The following is a 22,767-nucleotide window of genomic DNA, read 5'->3' as shown; positions in this document are numbered from 1 at the left end:
TAATTTAGCAGAAAACCAACGGTTCACATTTGCATACAGTTTGAACTGTCTGAAAAACATGAGCAGTACAATAATGTCCAAAACATGTAATAAATCCCTTTTGTGCATTTCTGTATAACATGAAGTAGGAATCAAACTTTGTGACATAACGACTGAAGTTCTGGTTTGGTGCAAAAAGTTAATGGTAGTCATTTCCATTACTGTGTTATGTCATCATTGAATATAGAACTGTTAAAGTCTTCAGTCATTCCATTCTCTGAAACAGACAGACAGACAAGCAGACAAATAAATAAATAAATAAATAAATACATGTAATGGGACAACCCTTTTATGACATAAAGGTTTACAACAGAAGATTTTGAAAGGCTATGCAGTTAACCTTTTATGCGTAGGTACATGAGTAGTTCCAGCAGTGACTGAAGATACGATTCATCTGTGAGAGTCAAAAGATCTTAGTGAAACAACTAATCATATTTAACTGCATAATTGCTTGTTGTATTTAGCAATCATTGAACCAAATATTAACAAATTTTCTTTTAAACATGTCAATAGCCAAAAAAATGTAAAAAAAAATTAAACTTAAAAATGTTTGACAGAAAGCTTGTAGTAAGGAGAGTTTATAGAATGACAGACACTCACTGTGTGAAGGCTGATGTGTGGAGAGGCTGGAGTGCATATCCTGCTCTTCCCAGCTGCTCCGCTTGTCCTGTGCAGCTCCATGTCTTACCATGAGAGTTCTGTGTGCATCTAGAAATGGTGATACAGATCAATGAGGCACTAGTTTGCACAGCACATATCTGCATAACACATTCTGAGATCACTTACAGGGACCCAGTAGGTATCCTGCACTGTTCAGTGTCCATCCTCTTTTCTCTGGACCCTAAAAATAATAAAGCAGTAGGCATACACCTATGTCGGATCAATATTTGTACAGTATGTTTAATCTGTAGTGGTTCTTAAAGAAAAAAGGTTTAAGGAGGTTAAATTCTACCGTAAGGGCCATGCCATGCGTCCTTAGCTGAGCGGACAGGACACACAGACAGACACAAAGTAGGATACAGCTCATCGACATCTGCCGGAGAGAAATATAGGACTGAATGCTGCAGTAAGATGAGATGAGTAAGAGGAGGTCTTTTATCGGACTGAATTCAGCTCATTTTACTTCTCTGAACATTTTCTTTATTGATATGATTTCATTATTTCATTACTGAGTGATCCAACTCCAATCTAATGAAACACAGTACAGATAAATTCACTCAGATAAACATCATGAATTACAAGGATGATCCCAAGATAAAATAGAAGCTAGCATTAGGCTTTTAAACAATGAAGTCATGACATGAAACTTTAATATTCAGGTCTATGAGTAAAGTAAGAAAATGAATCAGAATTACCATCATAATTCAAGTATAAGCACTTTAGAAAGATGTAGAAGACCTGAAATCTCAAAACACATTAAGGTCTTTACTACATAATTTACAACAGCTGTTGTCCTGTTATAATTCAACAGACATGTATTACCCTGCACTGCCAGCAATGACACCAACATGGACATCATTCATTTGTACAGAAATCAAAATAAGTAATCACAATACCTATCAAAATAAGTAAATCTTTAAAAAAGTAAAGTTTAAAAAAAAAAAAAGATACAATGCCTACCGTACAAGAGAGAGCTCTATTTCCAATCAGCAAAAATATCAGAACAAAACAATCCTTAGGGCACGTAAGACTTAACCTATTCTTGGTACTGTATAATTTATTCCTCTTAATATGTCATTTAGAATGAAGTAAACAAATCTTGGCAGAACATGTGATGTGTTTGTGTTTTTGCATGTATGAATCTGGGGGAGTGGATGACTGTCTTTTATATACCCAGGGATATGCGCCGTATTAACATAATGAAACTCCATTAGCATGAATTTCGTTTATCATAATTGATGGTGTTATTACAGAGACAGGGGAGTGAGGGTGGCAGGGGAGTGATGCAACAAAATTAATCATACATACACAGAGAGAGAGAGGGGGGGGGAGAGAGAGGGGGGGAGAGGGGGGGAGAGAGTGGGAGGGAGAGAGGGGGGAGAGAGAGAGAGGGGGGGGGGGAGAGAGAGAGAGAGGGAGAGAGAGGGGGAGAGAGAGAGAAGGGGGGAGAGAGAGAGAGAGAAGGGGGAGAGAGGGGGGAGAGAGAGAGAGGGAGAGAGGGGGGAGAGAGTGGGAGGGAGAGAGGGGGGAGAGAGAGAGAGGGAGAGAGAGGGGGAGAGAGAGAGAGAAGGGGGGAGAGAGGGGGGGAGAGAGGGGGGAGAGAGGGGGGGAAGAGAGAGAGAGGGGGGGAGAGAGAGGTGGGGGGGGAGCAAGATAAGGTAGACAGAAGAATACACAATGGGACTGGTCTTACAGTTAACATATAGTAAAACCCATCTGTGAATTCTATGAAAAAATAAATAAATTCAAAAGCACATTAAAATACAAATCTCATGATATTTTAGTCAGTAGTGCCCTTCAAGAAATCAGTGATGATGGATGGATGGATGGATGGATGGATGGATGGATGGATACATTTGATATAGGAACTTCCTGTGTATTTCATAGAAGCAGGAGTATTTAGACAGTGCAGACTTTGTTCCCACCCACCCATTGTTAAATAACTTACAGCTCACTTTCTCTCAGTTGTTCCCATGCGGCCTAACTGAGATCCATTTCATTCCATGATGCTCCCCTCTACCTAATGGCTGCACCTTGCCCCAGGTATAATTAATGTACCTACTACCTCCTACAGTCCATTAACAGAGAGGCCCTAAAACACTCCACCTAATTACTGACCACTAATTACACAGCACTGAGATACGGCAGGACAGGAAAGGAGCTGCAGTAGGGAGCTTGTCAGGCCTTTTTTCACTGCTGACAGAATGACATCTTCAATCTCTACCAAATTTCTCTGCTTATGACAGCAGAGTAGTTTGACCTCTTAGGAGATCACCTCTAACTCATATTCCTTCATATCCTTTCATTTTTTTCATTCACTATTTTTACCTTTTTGTGTACTCATATTTTTCTGATCCTCCTCACTTTGCTATTATTATGCTTTTATTATAAGTTTGAAATGGAGCTCAAGTACCCATCGGAGAAACCAGATATAGTGGATAACTCTTTACAAATATCAATGCTAATTCATTTTCTAAACATGGCGTGTGCTTCAAGGTTGCTCTCATGTTAACGGTACTGTGCAAAATGTTCTCATATGTAACGATAGTTACATGATGAGTAATAAACATTTATTCATGAGTAAAAGAAAAAATAAATTACAAATAGTAAAGAGAGGGGTGTGTGTAACAAGTGAGCTTTTCCCACATAATCATAATGTGTTTTCCCACATCATGGTCTGATGACACATAATTTTGATGTTTGACGTCAAATGGCACTGATCCTGCATTACAAACCGTGTTTTCTCTACATCATGACAAGCGGATGTTTGATGAACAATGATACTAATGTTTGATTAGGACAGATAGACGGATGTTTTTCCACACCATACAAACCCATGTTTGAACTAGGCCACTTACAGCCAGGTTTCAGGACACATGTAAAGCTGAAGGAGGAAAAATGTAGTTGCAGAGTGTGTAACACTGCCAGAACTAACAGAGCACTTTCAACTAGAGCTAATCTTTGCTGAGCTAATAAAGTGTTGCTTTATTAGATAATCTGTTTGTTTCTTTATTTGCTTGCTTGTTTGGGGGTTTTTGGTGGGGGGTGGTGATTTTGACTTTTTTTTCTTCTTCATTTAACAACAATACACTTGAATAGGTGACAGTTGGTTACATTCTATACAGTCTGTCTTCCAAAATGGCATAAGGTGATATATTATTTATGGAAGGTGTTTAAAGTAAGCGCTTCGCCCGCTGCACAGTACAGCACTGGTGTTTTGCATGCAGCATGGAACTAGGAGGCAGCTCTAAGATGTAGAATTTTATGCAAAGGCTTTCAGGCAAGGTTGACACATTTCACACAGACGTCGTGTTATCGTTGTGACTCAGAAATTTTACACAGAAGGTAAGTCCTAGATATTTATTTTATAGTAAAAAGCTGTGGAGCCTCTGTTTGGCAAGTGATCAGAATCAAGCTCTTAAAATGAATCTTGAAAATTCTATTAGTAAGGATATGAACCCATCAGATTAAAATTAGTGACTAATAACTTACTACATCTATGATCTACATGGTTGATTTGCCACAAAATGAAATACAGAGAAAGACAAGGAGAAAGAAAGAGATAGAGAGTAAATGGGTGATCTAGCTATAGCAAAGCATGCGGGGTGTATTCAGAACTGAATGTGTCAAATGTAATATAGTGCAATACACCACAAGCTTAATGGCTCACATGGTGTCAGGAATATCAATAGTTAATGGTATGACTGTAATAGTCTCCATTTCCTCAGCCTGGCCAGTGTAATGTGAGACAGCTCCAGGTGAGGGAATAGATATTCTTTGTTCTTTGTTGTTTTCAGGCCAAAGTTGGGTGTGGGCCATTTTGAAGTTCTTCTAACATACATTACATCAGCCAAAAACAGACTCACAAGAATGCAAATGAATGATGAACATTCTAGAAAGCAGTGAGCCTTACCATCATCTTGACTCTGAAACCAACTTCCTGTTATTTTAACACATTTGAAAAACACATTTGCCACATGTTCAGCAATTACAAAATTATTTACATTTTGATTAAGAAGGTAATAGGTTGTTGATCAGTGCATCACTAATGACTAATAACATTTTTTATTGCAGATATGGCATCTGAATTCTGTCTCAGCATCACCAAATACTTCCTGTTTCTCTTCAACATAATCTTTCTTGTAAGTTGTCTATGGAAAAAAATATGCCACAGAGTTTATCTGAAATGAGACAATAAACATAATAAATATAACATTTTAAACATCTGATCGTAGTTTTTAGGGTCCACCTTGTTGTCCCTTGGATTATGGATAAAATTGTCTAAGACAAATTTTCTATGTAAGTATTAGAATTCTAACTTCTCTCTTAAATGATAAATGAGATGAATACATTTTTTAGGTCATGTTATTTAGATGAAATCTGTCAATATACATCAGATGCATTTTTTCTTCATATGCATTTATTTAATTTCCACTGACAGTTCTTTTAAAACCCGAACTAGGATTATTCTGTTTTATATGTCATTTGCTGTCAGAGTGGCATGCAACCTTGTGTACCCTTGTGAATATGATTTACATAATTAACATAACCTTATTCATGTGCTAAATACAATGCAATAATGCAATGACCGTTTCCACAGTACCTGACCCACACTACATATCCCTGCCGCTCTTCTCTTATATGCTGATCACCGGTGGTTCTGTCGTTGTGTTATTGGGCTTCTTTGGAAGTATGGGTGCTCTGAAGGGGGTCAAATGCATGCTGGGATTTGTGAGTTATAAAAAAAACTGTTACTTTTTACTTGAAATGAAATCATATAAAATGTTAATCTCACTTCTTTTAATGTTGGTATTAAATATTGATGAGAGATGTCTGTGCTGAACCACCACTTGTTTACTTGCAGTACCTCTTCCTGCTTATCCTACTCTTCACTGCTCAGATAGTCTGTGCGGTTTTGCTCTTTACACAGTGGAGTTCAGTAAGTCAAGCACAACCAGAGGTTACACCCAGTTACTGATGCTTCTTTTTTTGTGTGTGTGGGGGGGGGGGAGGGGGGACCCTTACACTCAATGTAATATCTGATCCCTGCTTGGTAAAAGATTATAATATTTTACTTACAATGTAAAATAAAAATGTTGCCTCTGCTTTAGATAAAAGATTCAAAAAAGTCCATTTTCAATTTCTTTGAGTTTAAAGAAGTTCTAGAAGACCATGTTGTTCAACTTATTAAGACGTTTGGGAAGAATGATTCATCTCTACAAGATTTTGAAAGGAGCTTTCAGGTCATTCAACATGAGGTGAGACCCAACTCAATTCTTAGAAATGTATATTTACAATAAATCATGAGGCAACCAAAAGAAATCACTGTACATTCGTGCCATGCAGTTCAGTAAACTTTAACTAAATGACCTGAATAGCATGTACGTAATATTAGCTCCTGCTTAGAGCCTTTGATGTGTGTTTAACAGTCACATCTCCTGATGTTTTATATACTTAGGCTCAGTGCTGTGGCTGGCATGGAATAGATGACTGGGGCCATACTAAACCCGACTGCTCCTGTTGGTACCAAACGAATGCCACAGCTAATAATACCGATCATAGCCATTTCTCAGACCCATGTCCCTGTGGGCCGCATCCCCCATCAAACTTCACGTGTGCCCATTATAATCAGGTATAGTATAACACCACTGTTATGCCCTGCTTCCGTGGTCATTATAAGGCTCTAAGGAAAATGTCTTGCAGATCTTTGAACCGTTTTTATTGTATTTCCTAATTGCTAATGGCAGTGTCTGAGGAGTCAAAATGCCTTTTCTTTTCTGCAATGGTCTGTGCAACACTGAAAGCTACTTGCTGTGACAAAGTCCTACAGGCAGGCACACTGGGTGCAAGCAAAATGCAATCACTAATAAAACTACTTCCTAAAGACAAGCCAGTTTTGCCTTGTTTCTTTTTTGGTCTCGTTCATGTTTTTATTCTCCTCACCAGGGATGTCAAAACATTATTACAAATTGGCTGGATGAGCACTTTTTGATCATTATTGGTGTGACTCTTGCCATAGCTGTGGTGGAGGTGAGACATTTTCTTCCTCTTGAAGTATTAAATTATTGCAAATAGCACAAACCATGTCTCGTCATTAAAATATATGTAGCATCAGTGCACTTAGTTCTTGTAAGATATGCTGTGTTTGTAATGTCACATGTGCTTTGTATGTGTCAGTTTCTTCAGTGGGTGTGTCTTGTGACATTCTGTTGTCTAAATAACAACTGCCGCTGTTGCCCCCTGAGAAAGTCGCATGGCAGCCAGGTTCAGCTCTCCAGGTCTCTGTTTGCCTTTAGTGGTGTGAAGTGATGCTGTGTTATTTATCCTAAAGCAGTAATATTATGGTGCATGGAAGAGCAACTTCCAAGTTTAGGAAACTGTACAGCCTCTTATTAATAAATACACTGCTGTGATAATTAATATGCAACTGTAGCATTAACATCATTATATGACAATAGTGATTATTTATAGACTGATTCATTTTACATTTAATTAAAAATTAGTTACCATGGTTTGGTTACCAATGCATGTGTTTTGTTTACTCTGAATTACATAAATGTGTTTATACATTAGGATGCTTTCTCTAATTTACATTATGATATTTTCCTAATCTTAACAGAGATTTCAGTGTGGAGTATTGGCAAGGTATATTGCTTATGATGTGGTGTAGTAGACATTTTGTGCTAAACATTGTGTTCACGAATGTTTATCTGAGTACATTACCTATATATAAACAGTGAAATGTTTTGTTAATACATCCTGAAATTAATACTGTCCCCTTTCTCTATAGATATGTGGTACGATCCTTTCGATGTTTCTGTATAAACGGGGGTCCAGGGATTACATCATGACTCTCTACCGCTAACCTTCAATGGAGTGCAAAAGATCAGCTAAAAGACTTTAATGTAGTTAATGCTCATTTTGTAATTCATCATCATTTTTAATTTCTGTACATCACTGTACACACATTTTTGTATTATCATATGGTGACATTCTTTTTGATGTAAATAAATAATATCTTTAAATATGTTTTCTCTGTTGTTATCATGTTTGAAATTCCCCAGTATTTGATCTTCTCAAAAGTTCTTTTGGCTGGCTGTTTTAAAATGCATGCCAGAGACTTCTGTTTCATATCTTCATGTCTGTGCTGTTTATCCCCTGGCTGGAACAAGATAGAGTGACCCATTTATTATATTTCACCAGCATAATGCCTCTTCATTGTTATATGAACACAAAGGGTGACCTCAATCCTGTAGTGATTTTTTTTTTATTGTTTTATCATGTTTGAATAAAGGTGTTATCTTTTAATGAGGTATCAGCATTCATCCCTGTATTCTACAGTATTCTAGTTCATTGGTATGTTTAATTCTAACCTACTATACTGTACTTGGATATACTCTATGAGTAAATGACAAAGCACTTTTGTAAGTCGCTCTGGATAAGAGCGTCTGCTAAATGCCATAAATGTAAATGTAATGATGTAATATATTGTTATAATAATTATATAGTTTAATTCTACAATGTATTTAATTTATTATATATTATATATATATTTATTTATTTTTTTTATTTTTTTATTTTTTTTTTTTTCCAGTGTGGAAATGTGCAGTGTGGAAATCAGAAAGGACATAGAGGTTATGTGATCCCTGTGAGTAGACAGGGATTGTTGAGAACATTTGCAGCACACCAGTTATCAGGTGTCATGGGCTAGTATATATACACATGCTAAGAGTGTTTTCAAATACTCAAATGAAACTGACTGGTTTGAGGAGGTGAGGTGCTCGTTTAAGATTTTCTAAATAGGATTTTATTCATTACATATTTTATACCTGGTAGCTAGACTTATTATAATAACTTAGATATGTTGCAATATATATCTGTTTTTATACCAGAAGGATGGGACCCCAAGTGTTACTCCTTGTGTTTGCAGCTGTCCTCTGTGGTGAGTTCACCAATGGTTTTAGCATTTTTCTATACCAGATGTTTTAAAGTATTCTTTACCACTTATTTCAAATAAACTGCCATGTGAAACAATATGACATTTTACTTTTCTAAAATATATAATTATTTGATTTAGCTAAATCAGAAAGAATTTCCTTCAAAATGTTAGTCATGTTTTTGCAGCAGGAAGAAATGTTTATGAAAATAATTCTTAAAACTATGGTCATGGCAGTTGCCCAGGGCTTGAAGTGTAACTACTGCCAAAGCATTAACAAGGAACACCCCAACTGCACCGAGATTTTTGAGAAAGAATGCCCTACGGGCTACAATAACTGCATCAAAATCATACTGCAAGGATCAGCATGTAGGTTGACCAAAATATAATAGTTTTGAGTATTTTTTAGTTGTAAATGATCAAATCTATCATTATATAAATAGAATAATGCTAATTCTTCAAATGTAAGATTTCCAATCTTGTAATTTGTATTTCAGATGGTGAAGTGCGCAAATGTGCCAACGACAATGAATGTCAAACACCTACAATTGACCAGGTGCAACAAACGTGTTGCAGAAAAGACAACTGCAACTGAAGGGATTCTTTGAAGAGTAATTAATTCATATTAGCTTAATCACTTATGAACTGGTTCAGTAAATTAACTTTGTGAGAAAGACTGCACTAGACACTTCTCCTTCCTAGCTAGCCCAACTTCCCTTCTGTTTTCTAACAGTGTCTGCCTTGTCAAATGAATAATTATAATGTAGGATTAGGTACAATGATAGCATTATAGTTTGTGATCTAACAAATTTAACAAAATTATTTAGTGTAATGGAATTGCAAAGTGGAACAAAATTAAATAATATGCATATACAGGAAAAGAACAATGGCTCTGTGTAGTGTTTATTTTACATGCACAGACACACACACAGAGAGAGAGAGAGAGAGAGAGAGAGAGAGAGAGAGAGAGAGAGAGAGAGAGAGAGAGAGAGAGAGAGAGAGAGAAAGAAAGCCTTTACACCTTAACCACAAAACACAGAAGTGCCTGGGTCAGAAACACCATGGTTAGCGCAAGGCAAAACTTATCACACTGTAACGGTTTTCACTAGAATATTTGCAAATTTTACAATGCATGACAATTACACATTTTGACAAGTGGCATGTCAAAAACATGTTCTTTTCTCAAGTACACCATTTATACAATGGTAACACTGAAATGAAATGATTATTCTAGCAAAAAGAACAGAACAGAACTTGTTCATGTGCTCTAGAGGCACCCTAGCAAGACCTCAGAGTTGCGCATTCTAAGAGCTCTGGGTACAGAAGTTACAGAAGTAGTGGGCAATGAAGTAGACACAGAATGCACTACTGATGATGATGACCAGGGCAGAAATGGACAAGAGAGCATAGATAGACATGCACTTTTCCGCTGCCGCCCTCACCACACATCGCTGCTTTGGACACCCAGTCACGTTACACAGGAACATGGTTGGGGACAATTTAGGCAGGTTCCAATAAAGCAAAACATACACAAACCAAATCTCCACAGTAATCCGGAGCACCACGCTGAAGAGGTAAAATATCACAGTTTTTCTGCTTCTGTGCATGTCTAGGGCCAACCCTGCTGAGTTGGTGGTAAACCCACTCGCACCTGTTGGTTCTTCCTGGGATTCTGCCTCCCCCCCACTTTTCTCCCTGGCACTCTTCTTCTGAAAAATGGAGCGTAAGTGGGCCGTTAACATTTCCATTAGGAGAACAGAGAGGAGGAGCAGGACAAAGAGGAAGTTCCAAGCCATTACAGAAGGCTTGTCAAAGTGCCAGTTAAAGCAAGCTCTGGTACACAAGCCGTCAGTGGTGACATTGCAGCTGAAATCCGACTCGAGCTTGAACCAGGGCATTTGAGCCAAAAAAAGGGTCACAAGGCGAATGCAGAGGAAGCCAAACCACACTGTGCGCCCTTTGTAGGTGGTGGTGGTGTCCACTGCAGTGCGGAGGATTGGGATAAGCCCAGTAACTATTGCTGCCATTCCTCTTAGATGGACGCTCTCCTGTTGTATAATACAAAGCTGCATTTATACATTCAAAAATGTGGTTTACTACATTTTTTTTTAAATAAAATCTTTTAAAGTATTAATACATAACATTCTCATTCACTAGGTAACTTACCAACAGAATATGTCAGGCAGGAGCAAGGATGCTGTCTTCTCTGTTGCAGCAACTATTACAATGCTGCTATTCTGAGCCACTTGTTATATAGCATGCTAAACATCTACATCATCAAAATTTGTGTTACGCAAACTGCTACATTCAATTTTTGTCCCACTTTTTAGATAAGATTAAGATATTTTCATATGTTCGTATGGTCCTCTATTAAGTTTTTTTTTACTTGGCAAAGTAATCTAATTTAAGGCATATTAGGCTTGAAGTGAATACTTTAAAAACCTTACACATTCAGAAATGGGGAAAAGGAAACAAGGCTGAACTCATTCATTATGTAACTTTATTGAGTACAGAATGGCCACAGCATAGTGACGATTGACCAGGCAAGGGTGAACTGGCATGTGCAGGATGGGGTACAACCCAGTATTAACTAAATGATCATCAACTTGATGTGAAATACTTGTAACACAGCATACGAAGTGGGCACAGTGGGTAAAGAAGACGATAGCAGCAACCTCTAAAACAATGAGATTTCAGATTAAAAACCATAAGAAATCATATGAAATTTGGATTTATTTATTTTTTTCACCAAATCACTGGGCTTTAAATTCAAAGGAGAAGCAACAGTAAAAAAAAAAAAATTCCATACAGTTTGTGTAATGAAAGAAATCATTTCAACTGCCTGTTGCATTTTTGTACAGAACTGCATCCTTAACAATGGATCCTGACTGTAAACAGTGGTCGAAAGATCAAGGCCAACATGCAACAATTTCACAGCTCCTCTTCCTTGTCTATGTACACATGGGCTGCCATGGTCTGGAAGGCAGACACCGGCACAGTGACAGGCACAGTCAGGGATATAGTAGCAGGCTCCGAGTCAGCTGGGGAGGACGCACCTGGCGGAGAAGGCAGGGGCTGTGTGTGCGCCGTGTCCGTCTGTGGCAGGGACGAGGCCTCGCCGTCACGGTGGGTGCGCAAATGCTTCCGAAGGTAAGCAGCGAAAAGGAAAGCCTTGCCACAGACCGTGCAGCAGTGTGGCCGGCTGGTGGAATGGATGCGCTGGTGTTTCCGCAGTCCGGCTTTGTTCAGGAAACCTTTGCCGCAGCCATCGCAGACATGGGGCCGTGGCTTGGGGTGCATCTTCTCGTGAGCTTGCAGAGCCGACGGCTGCGTAAACTCGGCCTGGCAGGTCACGCAAACGTAGGGGCCAAAGGGGAGGGGCATGACAGTGGGATTTGGTGGGGGAGAGACGCTGTGAAGCCCGGCGTGGGTCTGCACCTCCTCCCATGTGCTAAACTGCGGGCCAGTGCTGAGAGAGAAGCCCTGCGCAGACTCAGGCACTGGCTGCTGCGGGGGCCTCTCTGCCAGGTGCGTCCTCTCATGCTTGCGCAGGCTGGACGACACAACAAACGACTTGGAGCACATCTGGCACTTGAAGGGGCGTTCTCCAGAGTGCACCCTCCGGTGCTTGTTGAGGCTCGAGCGCTCTGCGAACGACTTGCCGCATTCCGTGCAAGAAAACGGCCGCAGCCCGGTGTGCACCAGCATGTGCCGGCGCAAGTCCCACGATGCCACGAAGGCTTTGTCGCAGTTCTGGCACTTGTACGGCCTCTGGCCCGAATGCACGCGCTGGTGCACGGCCAGGTCAGCCGGCTGCCGAAATCTCTTGGTGCACTTGTCGCAGGGGTAGGGCTTGAAGCCCTGATGTGCCCTCTGGTGCCGGCGGAAGCTGGAAGGGTCTGAGAACATCTTGCCGCACTGTGGACAGAGAAAGGGCTTCTCACCGGAGTGTGTACGCAGATGGGACTGGTAGGAGGAGAGCTGAGTGAAGCCTTTTCCACACTGCTCACATTGGTAGGGCTTGCTCTGGGAGTGAATGCGCAAGTGGCACGCCAGGGAGGACGAACGCGAGAAGGCCTTGCCGCAGTCTGAGCAGAGGTATGGCTTCTCTCCTGTATGCGAGCGCTCATGGTTCTTCAGGTCTTTGAGCTCTGTGTATGTCTTGCCGCATTGACCGCAGGAATAAGGACGGTGGCCCTGGTGATTCCGCCGATGCTTGCGGTACACAGAGGGGTCCGCAAAACTCTTCCCGCATTCGGTGCAGAAGTATGGCTTCTCCCCTGTATGTGAGCGCTGATGAACTTTCAGTTTTGACAGAGTAGGATAGCTCTTAGAGCAGTGAGGGCATGAATGAGGCCTCTCACCACTGTGCTGGGTCATGTGAATGCGTAGACAAATGGCCTGCATGAACGCCTTGCCACACTCTGTACAGACAAAGGGTTTCTCTCCGGTGTGGGAACGGCTGTGGTTTCTGAGTTCTGTTGGTGTTTTGTATGCTTTATGACACTGTGAGCATTGAAATGGACGTTGACCAGAATGGGATCGTTGATGTTTAGAGAGCTGGGCACGGCTGGAGAAAGCCTTATTACACTGGCCACAAGTGTATGGCTGTTTGTCCTTACCATGAGCTAAGAGCTTATGACTTCCGTAGACTTGTGGGGCTGAAAAAACGCTTCCGGACAGGCTGAGCACTTAAAAGTGTGCTGAGATTTTGCTGGTCTCCCTTTGCCTCTTCTCGTGGTCAGCTGCTGATTCTTGTCCTCCTTCTCTTCAGTGGGCTCAGTCTCAGGAGGTGGAGGGACATCCTGCTCTACTGTAGATGGGCTGCCTGGCTGTGAAGAAGCCATTCATTCTTCTGTAAATTAATAAGAGTGGGTTACAGGTCTTTGAATGTCATATGGTTGATGAGTTTGTATCCTTTTTTTTTTTTTCCTTTTAGCAGAGACTGCTTATTCTTGTTTTAAACCAAAAAACCCGGTTATCTTAATTGAATAAAGTGACGGGAAAATGTAAAAAGAACACGAGACAACACAAAATGGCCGGCATTAGGACCTCAGGGACAATTAGGCAAAGCACTCGTTAAAAAGGAAGTTATCTAGCTAATATATAGACTTTAACATTTAGTTGTATTGCGATTAAACACTTCTTAAATGACTACGTAGATCAGTCTTAACAAGGTAATGCAACGGCTAATAACCGATTAAATAAATAGCCATTTTAACCTGCATGCAACTGCAACATTACCAGCCAACAAAACACAAAATGGCTGGCTTTAGGACCGCTGAACAAGCGAGGCTATTTAGCTAGTGGCACATAGTCTCACTGTGTCTCTGTCCGTTGTGTGACTAAAGTTGTTGCAACTTTGAGTGCTCGCTTCTTACCAGTAACTGGAATGCTAAGACCTTGAAGCCGTATTTCCTGTCTGGAGAGCACGATCTGTTTTTCAAATGAATTCCGGCCAGAGACGTTTTAATGCGCGGACGGCTTTAGGACCATGACGAAAGTATTTTTCTCCGGTTCGAGTCGACATGAAGCTAGCTATCTCTGCACCGCTATATATTTCGGGCTATCTCTGCACCGAGATAATACCCGTTTACTGCCAACAAACACTCGGCAGTAATGGCTTCATGGTAAGTGCATAGAAGACGGAGGCATCTAGCCTAACCTCACCAGCTACCTTAGTTGGCTAGATTATGGAAATTGTGTTGTGGGAGGAGAACTACGGCTAGATAATTCGGCTAGCCATGCTAGCTAGGCTATGTACACAGTTGTCGTTGGCAGTATAAACAAAGTATTGGACGTTAAACCGTAGTGTTGCCAATAATATATTTGTGTACAACTTCGCGATATTGAACTGCAAATGAGTTTCGTTCTGATTTTTAACTACACATCCAGTAAGTATAGCAACTGATGGATTAAATTCTTGTAAACATTTAAAAAACCCACCATCGGACCTTTTTTCATTGCTGCACATTTCCTGTTTCTAAGTAACAACAGCAGGAAATGGTATGTTGGTGTGGAATGGAAAAAGACAATTGGTGAGAACGGGGACGTGTATACCCGCCCTGAATCAAACATCAAATGGCTATAACACAACTCCACATAACAAAATATCGGAAAGATTGTGCAACATCATAAGTATGTACTCTTTATTACTGTTTATTCAGCGGTTATAGACAGTATTGTGGCGATTTTGCAAGCCTCCCTTGCTGGGCTTGAAATGCTAGCTAGCTGGGTAGCTAAACAGATAGCTAACTAGCTAGCGGAATTCGCTTAGCTAGCTAGCTTATTCGTGTGGGTGCTGCCTTAACCGCTTAACGGTTTAAGTTTATATTCACGTTCAGTTTTGTTTTTATCTCTGCAATATAATGAATTCTTTTAAATCACAATTGGATGCAAAGTAGATTATATAATGTTTGCCGTCTTACTGACAAGGTTATGTTTATCTAGCTAACTAGCTAGCTAGCATGCAAGGGGATTGTTTACTGTGTAAATAGACGTCCATTGTGTTAGCCTGGTAGCTAGTCATCTTACTCTAATTTGCCTTCGATCATTAAATCATACATCTAACTGGAAAATAGCAGCATGCCTCGGGATCATACAAAATGTTTGTTGATGTACACGAATGCTACATTTTGTTTTATATAAAATGGTAGGTTTGCTAGCTAACAAGCTATGTTAAATCTTGGTAAGAACCATTTGTTCAGTCGCATTGCTGAGCTTTTATTTCTCGCTTTAATATTAGTTCTTGTTTTCATCCGAAATTTCATTTCCACGTGGCTCACATCATCAGCGGTCTCTGGTATAGAATTTTTTTTTAAAACGTTAAACTATTTGTTAAATAAGTATTTCCCTAAAATCGAACGAGCACGCCCACAAGTGGAAACGCATGTAATCCATTGTTAACCCATTAGTCAGCCTAATGCCATGACTGATTTTATAGGTCTGAAACATTGTTTGCATGCCCTCAAACCAAGTGGTACTGTACAAACTTTTAATCTCGCGCTCTCTCTGTTTCTCTCCTACAGCATCAAACCAATACTTGTGCTCTTATGAACTCATTTGTCAGATTTCAATGGCATGGAAGGGAATGTTTTCATTTATTTTTTGTAAATGCTGCCCTTTGTATATGGACTTTACTTACAACACCTCTTTGATGAAAGTGAGGACAAGGACCTCACCTTTGAAAAAAGGTGCCCCCTTTCCCATGCTCGAACTGGCTCTTATTAATATTTTATATAATTGTATTATACTGTTATGGCTATGCAGGAGCCAGGCAGGACCAAAGGCTTTTTATGCAAGCATTGTGGTATAGTATGTTCAAACATGCCAAGTCTTTTGGAGCATACAGACACTTATCATCAGTCAGAGGATGATCGGAGATTTAAATGTGATGAATGTGGACGGGGATACAGGCATGCTGGCAGTTTGGCTAATCACAAGAAGACGCACGAGGTCGGATCCTTTCAGTGTCACATATGCACCCGTAAGCTTTCTAATGCATTGGCTCTCAAAAGTCATTTGCGTATTCACACATCACGAAAGAAATATTCCTGTATAGAGTGTGGCAAAGCCTTTCGCCTGGGAACTCAGCTGGCTACTCATCAAAAGGTCCATCGAAATAGAGAGTTTCGGGGAAGGACCAGGAGCAGTGACTTTCCACAAGATCAGCTTGGAAGCATTTGTGAAAATGACCAAGTGCCGCAAGTAGATGAGCAGGATTTCAGCATGATGTCAGATCTGCCCTCGGGTATGGAGTTGGATGTTTCCCCTGAAAACAGTTTTAGCAATGGCCTGATGTCAGAGCTTATTCCAGGCTCTATCACTGAAACTGACACCGCAGCCAGTGGTGATAACGGAGACCGACCGTTTAAATGTGATATGTGTGAGAAGACCTATAGACATCATGGAAGCCTGATAAATCATAAGAAAACTCATCAAATGGGAATATTTGAGTGTCCAGTCTGTTTCAAACAGTTTAACAATCTTGCTGCCCTTAACAGTCACCAACGAATTCACAGTAAAACCCGAGGCCGGTCTAGCACAGTTACCACAGTGACCCCTAAAGCTTCATACACAGACTCTAAATCAGAACAGACATCAGATGTTTTGCAGAACGGGGCCACAAGTGTCTTTTTTTGTCATCTTTGTCAAGTAGTGTTTCCTAATGATGATGAGTTTCAGAATCATGTTATGTTGCATAACTCATCTTCTGTGTCCTTTGAGCTCCCTGCTAGCATATCAGAGGACCATAATTTTTCATATAATCATGATATTACTCAGTCTCCTGAGTCTAATCCATATCCATCCTCCAGTGACACTCCCACCATTGCCTCCATTACTCGATAAAGCTGTTTATGACCAAAACCCAGGGGCCAATGGAAATGGTCATATATATGTACCTCATCCCATAGGTGATGACCCAACTCTTTTAGATACTCAGGGAGAGCATCTAGCCCTGCCATCAGAAAACCTCAACCCTGAACCATCAGAGCAAGCTACAGATGATATTAAACAGGATGAAGCAGGAAGCTCTGACCGTCGTTTTAAATGCCAGATTTGTGGTAAGAGCTACAGACATGCAGGTAGTCTCATTAACCACAAGCGCTCCCACCAGACAGGAATTTTCCAGTGTTCTATTTGCCGCAAGAACTACCCACATCTGGCTGCCTTGCGCAGCCACCTTCGCATTCATAAAGGCAGGCCTTCCTTGGTAACCCCCAGTGCTGAAGGGGATTGGCTTTCCTCAGAACCACTAACACATGAAAATCAGCACAGAGGTTTTTCATGTCATGAAGATGATGATGTAAGTGATATTCTAGATCTCCCTCAGGATCTGGGAGAATCTGCATGCATGAATTCCGATGAAGAAAATATCAATGAGCTGGAGGACACAGAATGCCAAGAGCAGTTTCACAGTTCCTTCTCTGAGGACAGACATATGCACTTACCTCAGGGTGAAGCCCTCATGGAGAGGCACATGTGTGCAGACTGTGGAAAGACATTTACTGATATTGCAGGGATCAAGTCACATGTGTGTCCTCTCTTGAATCAGCCGTATCAGTCGATGACCAATGGTTCAGATGACCACATGGAATTCAAGGCTTCAAATCATGAACAACCTTTGGAAGATCCAGGGGAGGGCATTAGTTTTGAGGGACACAATGGTAGTACAGCTGAGGGGTATTTTACAGAGCAGAACTTTCATGACACTATGCATTGTGAGATGATGAGTGATGATGAAGATAATGGTCACTGTGAAGATGGTGATGAGGAGGACGATGGAGAAATGTATCAGTGCTCAGTGTGTGGGAACCACTACACAAGTATGCGTGCTCTGAGGAGCCACCTCCGTGGACACACACAAACCCATGGCACGCCATCAACGTCTGGACCCTCCTCTATGTCCTCCCTTGAGGCAGAGAAAGATGATGAACCAGGTGACATCCAGCAAGGTGATTGTAGTCTGATAATCTGTAGCACTTGTGGAGAAAGTTTCACAAAGAAACAGGACCTACTTGCCCATCAGCTTCTGCATGGCAGTACAGTGGTTGAGCAAGCAGAACAGTATGTCACCCAGAACAAGAATGAGCTCAAACCAAAAGAAGAAACTGAGAGCATTATCTGTGGGAAGTGTGGTGTAGCCTGTACAAGTGTTCATTACCTTGAGATCCACAACTGCACTGGAAAAGGCACTGAAAAGATTGAACAGTGTGATATAAAGCCAGATCTTGGCAATGCTCTTGGGCAAGAACCTGCATATGGGAGAACCTGGGAGTGTCCAGACAGTGGAGATAGGCAGTACAGATGCGACCAATGCGGACGCTCGTACAGACATGCTGGCTCGCTTCTAAATCACAAGAAGTCACACAAAACAGGGGTGTTCCGCTGCTTTGTTTGCCAGAAGCGCTTTTACAACTTACTGGCCCTTAAAAACCACCAGAGAACACACTTCGATGTTAAAAAGTAAGTGAAAAATTAGCAAAGGCTTCAATTCAATTATTTCAAATATTTCTCTTACTGTTGTAGCATGCCCAGTTGTTTACTGTTTATCATTCAGAATTTATTTTCTCCGTAGTACTTTTACTAACTCAGTTCTCCTATATTCTCTTTTCTCCATTAGGCACAGTTGTACAGAATGTGGGAAAGCTTTCAAAATCCACAAGCAACTGTTGAACCATCAGAGAGTTCATCAGGAAAACAAGGCCAAGATTGAGGAACTCAACAAACAGATTCAGACCCTCATGCAGATGAGTGGCAGTGTCTCAGTGAGTGGAATGCAGACAACCAATGGCAATAGAAAAAGAAGCAGCCGACGCCGCAAGCAAAAAGAAACTCCTAGTAGTGAACAGTCCAGGCTGAAAAAGGATGGGCAGGCAGGGGATCCTAATGACCCACGGCCTTTTGTCTGTGACCAGTGTGGGCGAAGCTATCGGCATGCTGGAAGTCTGGTCAACCACAAAAACTCGCACAAGATGGGCGAATATTATTGTGCCGTGTGCAACAATACCTATTCGAACCAACTAGCAATGAAGAATCATTTGCGTATTCATTTCTCTGTGAAAAAGCACTGCTGCCAGGACTGTGGGAAAGCATTCAGAGGAAAGAAACAGCTACTGAACCACACTTGTTCACACAACCGCAAGAGTGCAGCAGCAGTGAGAGGAAAGGGTAGGAGTCGCAGACGAGCAAAGGATTTAACATGCAAGGGTTGCTGCTTGGTATTTCCGACGGCAGACCAACTTGCAGATCACCCTTGTAGCAAAGAGCCTGGTCCTCACTCTGCTCTGGTAGGTGCTGATCATAATGGCAGTGGTAATGCACGTGTAGTAAAAGAGGAACGACCTTTCAAGTGTAATATTTGTGGACGAAGCTACCGTCATGCAGGCAGTCTGCTGAATCATAAGAACACACACAAAACTGGCCATTTCACCTGCTCATTCTGTGCCAAGCCTTTTTCTAATCCCATGGCGCTGCGTAATCATACTCGTATCCACACACAAAAGAAGAAATATGTTTGTCCGACATGCGGTAAGGCTTTCCGACTCTCAAGTATCCTTTACAACCACCAGAAGATCCATGCCAGGGGAGTCACCCATTATAGCTGTCAAACATGTGGTAAGAGCTTCCAGGGAAAATCTGGACTCAAGAGACATCGCTGTTACAGAAATGGCACGTCAACATCTGCTGCCAATCAAGATGGAGGGGACAAGTGTTATACGTGAGTAAATTATCAGTTTTCATGCTAGAGTGAAGGTTTTGCTTTAATCCACAAATGTTATTTTTATGCAAGATCAGCCATGATCTGACAACCCTGCTAATCTTGCATGACCATGAATGATAATCAGCCAATCTCTTGCATCTGAATATGAAATACTTTTGCTACATTATTTAATTGGCTGTATCTGTTTGTTGTTTGTTTTGCAAGTAGTTCTCAGTCTCCTCTTGTTTCCAGGTGTGATCAGTGTGGACGCTCCTACAGACATGCTGGCTCTCTTCTCAACCATAAGAAGACTCATTCTGCTGACCTTCTCCATTGTACTCTCTGCCTCAAAACGTTCACTGACCCTCTTGAACTCCAGAGCCATTCCCAGATGGCCCGCCACTGCTGCCCAGATTGTGGGAAGACCTTTTGTGAGTTTGCACATTTGCAGAGTCACATGGAGGTGCACAGCAAGGGACTCCCTTATTACTGCAGCCTGTGTCAGCAGAACTTCCCCAACCAGACCAGCTTTCAGCAGCACCAGGAGGTCCACCATACCATGCAGGGACAGTCACATCAACAGCAGGGTAGGCAGATGCCACAGGATTTGGATTGGGATTCTGGACTGGACCAACAGATCGGGCTTCAGGATCTTCACAAGATGGACCCAGCTTTCAGCCAAATGCAGGGTGGCTTCCCTGAACCGCATGAGAGTGGTGAGGCATTTGGAAAAGAGGAAAAGAGCCACGTGTGCGAGCACTGTGGACGTACTTACCGACACGCCGGATCCCTGCTGAATCACAAGAACAGCCACAAAACGGGCTCCTTCTTCTGCTCCGTGTGCCAGAAAGAGTTCACCAACCTGATGGCGCTGAAGAACCACCGGCGTATTCACACTGAGCCAAAGCGCTACCAGTGTTTGGAATGCGGTAAGGCCTTCCGGGTATCCACCCAGCTCATCTGCCACAGGCGCATCCACACCAAAGAGAAGCCCTTCTCCTGCCTTCTCTGTGACAAGCGTTTCTCTAGCAAGTCCAATCTGCGGCACCACCAGAAGATGCACCAGAACACCCAGCAGTCCTTTGAGTCCTTCAACATGGACCCAAATGCCTTCATGGGACTAGATGTGGACCCTTTTCTCTGAGGCCAGATCCATAAGACCCATGTTCCAATCTTGGTTTTCCAAGGGAAGATATCAAATAATACTTCTGTTATGAAACTCTTCCCCCACCCAAGGCCCAATGCCAATAATCGTAAAACATCAGGTTCTTCTGCTGTATTTGTCAAGATGGTGTCGAATCCAGATGCTGATCTTGGCAAGAGTTGCCTCCTGTACTGTTGTATTTTAAAATATTTTTCTTTAACGGACACTTAAGACTGGCATTGACGCGATACTACCTCTGGTAGGGACAGTGATACTGTAGAAACTTTAGAATAAGTGATGGTGCCTGTCAGAGACCATTTTAGATTTGAATGTTTCTTTTTTTAGTCTTCTCACAGAGTGCACAAAAACTAAAGAATTGTATGGTACTACGTTAGGTCTCAAATTGAAGACGGGTGAGAGTATATTTACGTAGATATTTTACTCCAGTGCTGCCTCTAACAGTAGAGTCCGACCGATTATTTGGATGAAACCAAACGAAAGTGGATGAGAAGGACCTCCTGCGTCTTTCCATGAATTGTGCTTCCGTGTTTTAAGGTCATTGTACTACTCCTCATAAATATTTGCTCTATATTCACGTCATCAGTGTCTCATTGATTAAATTTTACATGTTAAGTCCTTCACTTTCATCATGGATGACACTATTAATGCTGTTAAACAGCAATAGTGGAGTTAATAGCAGTTCCCTGAGGCCTATCAATAGAAAAGATATTTATTTATTTAAAAGCCTATTTATACCCTAAAATTTACATGTAAAATATTTGAAAAACTGTCTTCATTATCACCCTTCTGATGTGGTAAAGCTTATGCATGGTATTAGATGTTTAACAGTAAATTACCTAGGTATTGTAGATAAGATACAATACATTTAAAAATGCCTCCTCCTAAAGCATTTCAAGTGTTGTATTTGAAGTAGCCAAGTAATAAGTTTGACTTTTATTTTCTCAGTGTTTAAATTAATGTATTCTCTTGTATATTACTTTTATTTAATCTTGTGTGTATGTTCTTCCCAAAATGACTGCTGAGTAAGACAATGGTTAGCTAATGAACAGGAATGTGTAACCTTAGAGACTGTGTTGGTACTGGACCCAGAAATCCATGATCGGTCGGGCTCTATCATTGGCAGTAACACCTGGAATACTTTTCAGTAGTTTTATAATTGCTCAGGTTTCACACCTTAATCAGTAGAAATAAATAATTACACCATATGTTTTTGACTGATGCACACACAGCATCATGGGAGGCATCAGTGTTTGGATATGATGCTAGGTTGGATTTATGTGCCATTTCATATCATTGCCCTACTTAGAATAAACTTAGTAGTAGTTTCCATTTATGCCTATATTTCAGTGCTTACTGATTATTTAAGGAGTTGCAGACCTTCATGGATTAAGTGCATTTCACATGAAACTCCACTGACTTCTGAATCTTCGAGATTCTCTGTAATCAGTTGCATATATCTTAAAATACAGAATATTTATTTTTGTTCTTATAATCGATGTTTCTCTTTCTCAAGTAGGGGACTAAGCAGATACTGTTTATTTGTAGATGTTCATGCCCTCACTTCCTGGAACTGAATAAACACAGTGTAAATGTTTTTGACTGCCTAGTTTGTCATATCTCTGTACCAGTGAACAGCAATTGTTTTTACTTACTAATCATGGAGGTAGAGGCAGGCATTCTTAGACATGTAAATTAAGAATTAGTCAACTGTGTTTTCTTCTTTTGATCAGATTGTATCTTAACCATATGGGTGTTGTACTCAAG

The 22,767-nt window shown here is 41.0% G+C and overlaps 5 protein-coding genes across 8 annotated transcripts; 2 read left to right on the top strand and 3 right to left on the bottom strand.

Moving 5' to 3' along the window:
* On the bottom strand, positions 1-1,809 carry si:rp71-1c10.8 (uncharacterized protein LOC100538216 homolog). The gene is made up of 6 exons (XM_027020618.2): positions 1,660-1,809; positions 992-1,072; positions 826-880; positions 640-747; positions 380-433; positions 1-256 (listed from the first exon to the last, which is right to left on the bottom strand). Exons 2-6 carry the CDS (start codon positions 1,070-1,072, stop codon positions 198-200), a joined length of 357 nt encoding a protein of 118 aa, XP_026876419.2. The 5' UTR covers positions 1,660-1,809; the 3' UTR covers positions 1-197.
* A 2,145-nt stretch (positions 1,810-3,954) lies between these two features.
* Positions 3,955-8,014, top strand: cd37 (CD37 molecule). Of its 4 annotated transcripts, XM_027020642.2 has the most exons (12): positions 3,961-4,044; positions 4,497-4,601; positions 4,774-4,841; positions 4,935-4,998; positions 5,300-5,430; positions 5,564-5,638; positions 5,850-5,957; positions 6,158-6,331; positions 6,646-6,729; positions 6,877-6,977; positions 7,319-7,344; positions 7,490-8,014. In XM_027020642.2, the coding sequence occupies exons 2-12, from the start codon at positions 4,580-4,582 to the stop codon at positions 7,522-7,524; spliced, it is 888 nt and encodes a 295-aa protein (XP_026876443.2). In that variant the 5' UTR covers positions 3,961-4,044; positions 4,497-4,579; the 3' UTR covers positions 7,525-8,014. The 4 variants fall into 4 exon arrangements, with proteins under 4 accessions (XP_026876444.2, XP_026876443.2, XP_035389580.1 ...); XM_027020643.2 differs by lacking the exon at positions 4,497-4,601 and having other exon boundaries at positions 3,955-4,044; XM_035533687.1 differs by lacking the exon at positions 7,319-7,344.
* A 1,606-nt stretch (positions 8,015-9,620) lies between these two features.
* On the bottom strand, positions 9,621-10,843 carry LOC113583991. Its single transcript, XM_027020655.2, has 2 exons — positions 10,802-10,843; positions 9,621-10,683 (listed from the first exon to the last, which is right to left on the bottom strand). Exon 2 carries the CDS (start codon positions 10,660-10,662, stop codon positions 9,940-9,942), a length of 723 nt encoding a protein of 240 aa, XP_026876456.2. The 5' UTR covers positions 10,663-10,683; positions 10,802-10,843; the 3' UTR covers positions 9,621-9,939.
* Positions 10,844-11,355: 512 nt separating this feature from the next.
* Positions 11,356-14,105, bottom strand: znf668 (zinc finger protein 668). The gene is given in 3 exon segments (XM_027020623.2): positions 11,356-13,306; positions 13,309-13,490; positions 14,017-14,105. Coding segments are annotated over 2 exon segments (1,914 nt in total). The 5' UTR covers positions 13,483-13,490; positions 14,017-14,105; the 3' UTR covers positions 11,356-11,566.
* A 69-nt stretch (positions 14,106-14,174) lies between these two features.
* znf646 (zinc finger protein 646) lies at positions 14,175-22,597 on the top strand. Its single transcript, XM_035533420.1, is given in 6 exon segments — positions 14,175-14,265; positions 14,624-14,773; positions 15,664-16,957; positions 16,959-18,601; positions 18,759-19,856; positions 20,091-22,597. Coding segments are annotated over 4 exon segments (4,698 nt in total). The 5' UTR covers positions 14,175-14,265; positions 14,624-14,773; positions 15,664-15,892; the 3' UTR covers positions 20,983-22,597.
* Positions 22,598-22,767: the final 170 nt, after the last annotated feature.

Source organism: Electrophorus electricus, chromosome 14 (genome assembly GCF_013358815.1).
Source record: "Electrophorus electricus isolate fEleEle1 chromosome 14, fEleEle1.pri, whole genome shotgun sequence".
Taxonomy (NCBI): domain Eukaryota; kingdom Metazoa; phylum Chordata; class Actinopteri; order Gymnotiformes; family Gymnotidae; genus Electrophorus; species Electrophorus electricus.
This window is presented reverse-complemented; position numbering and strand designations above follow the sequence as displayed.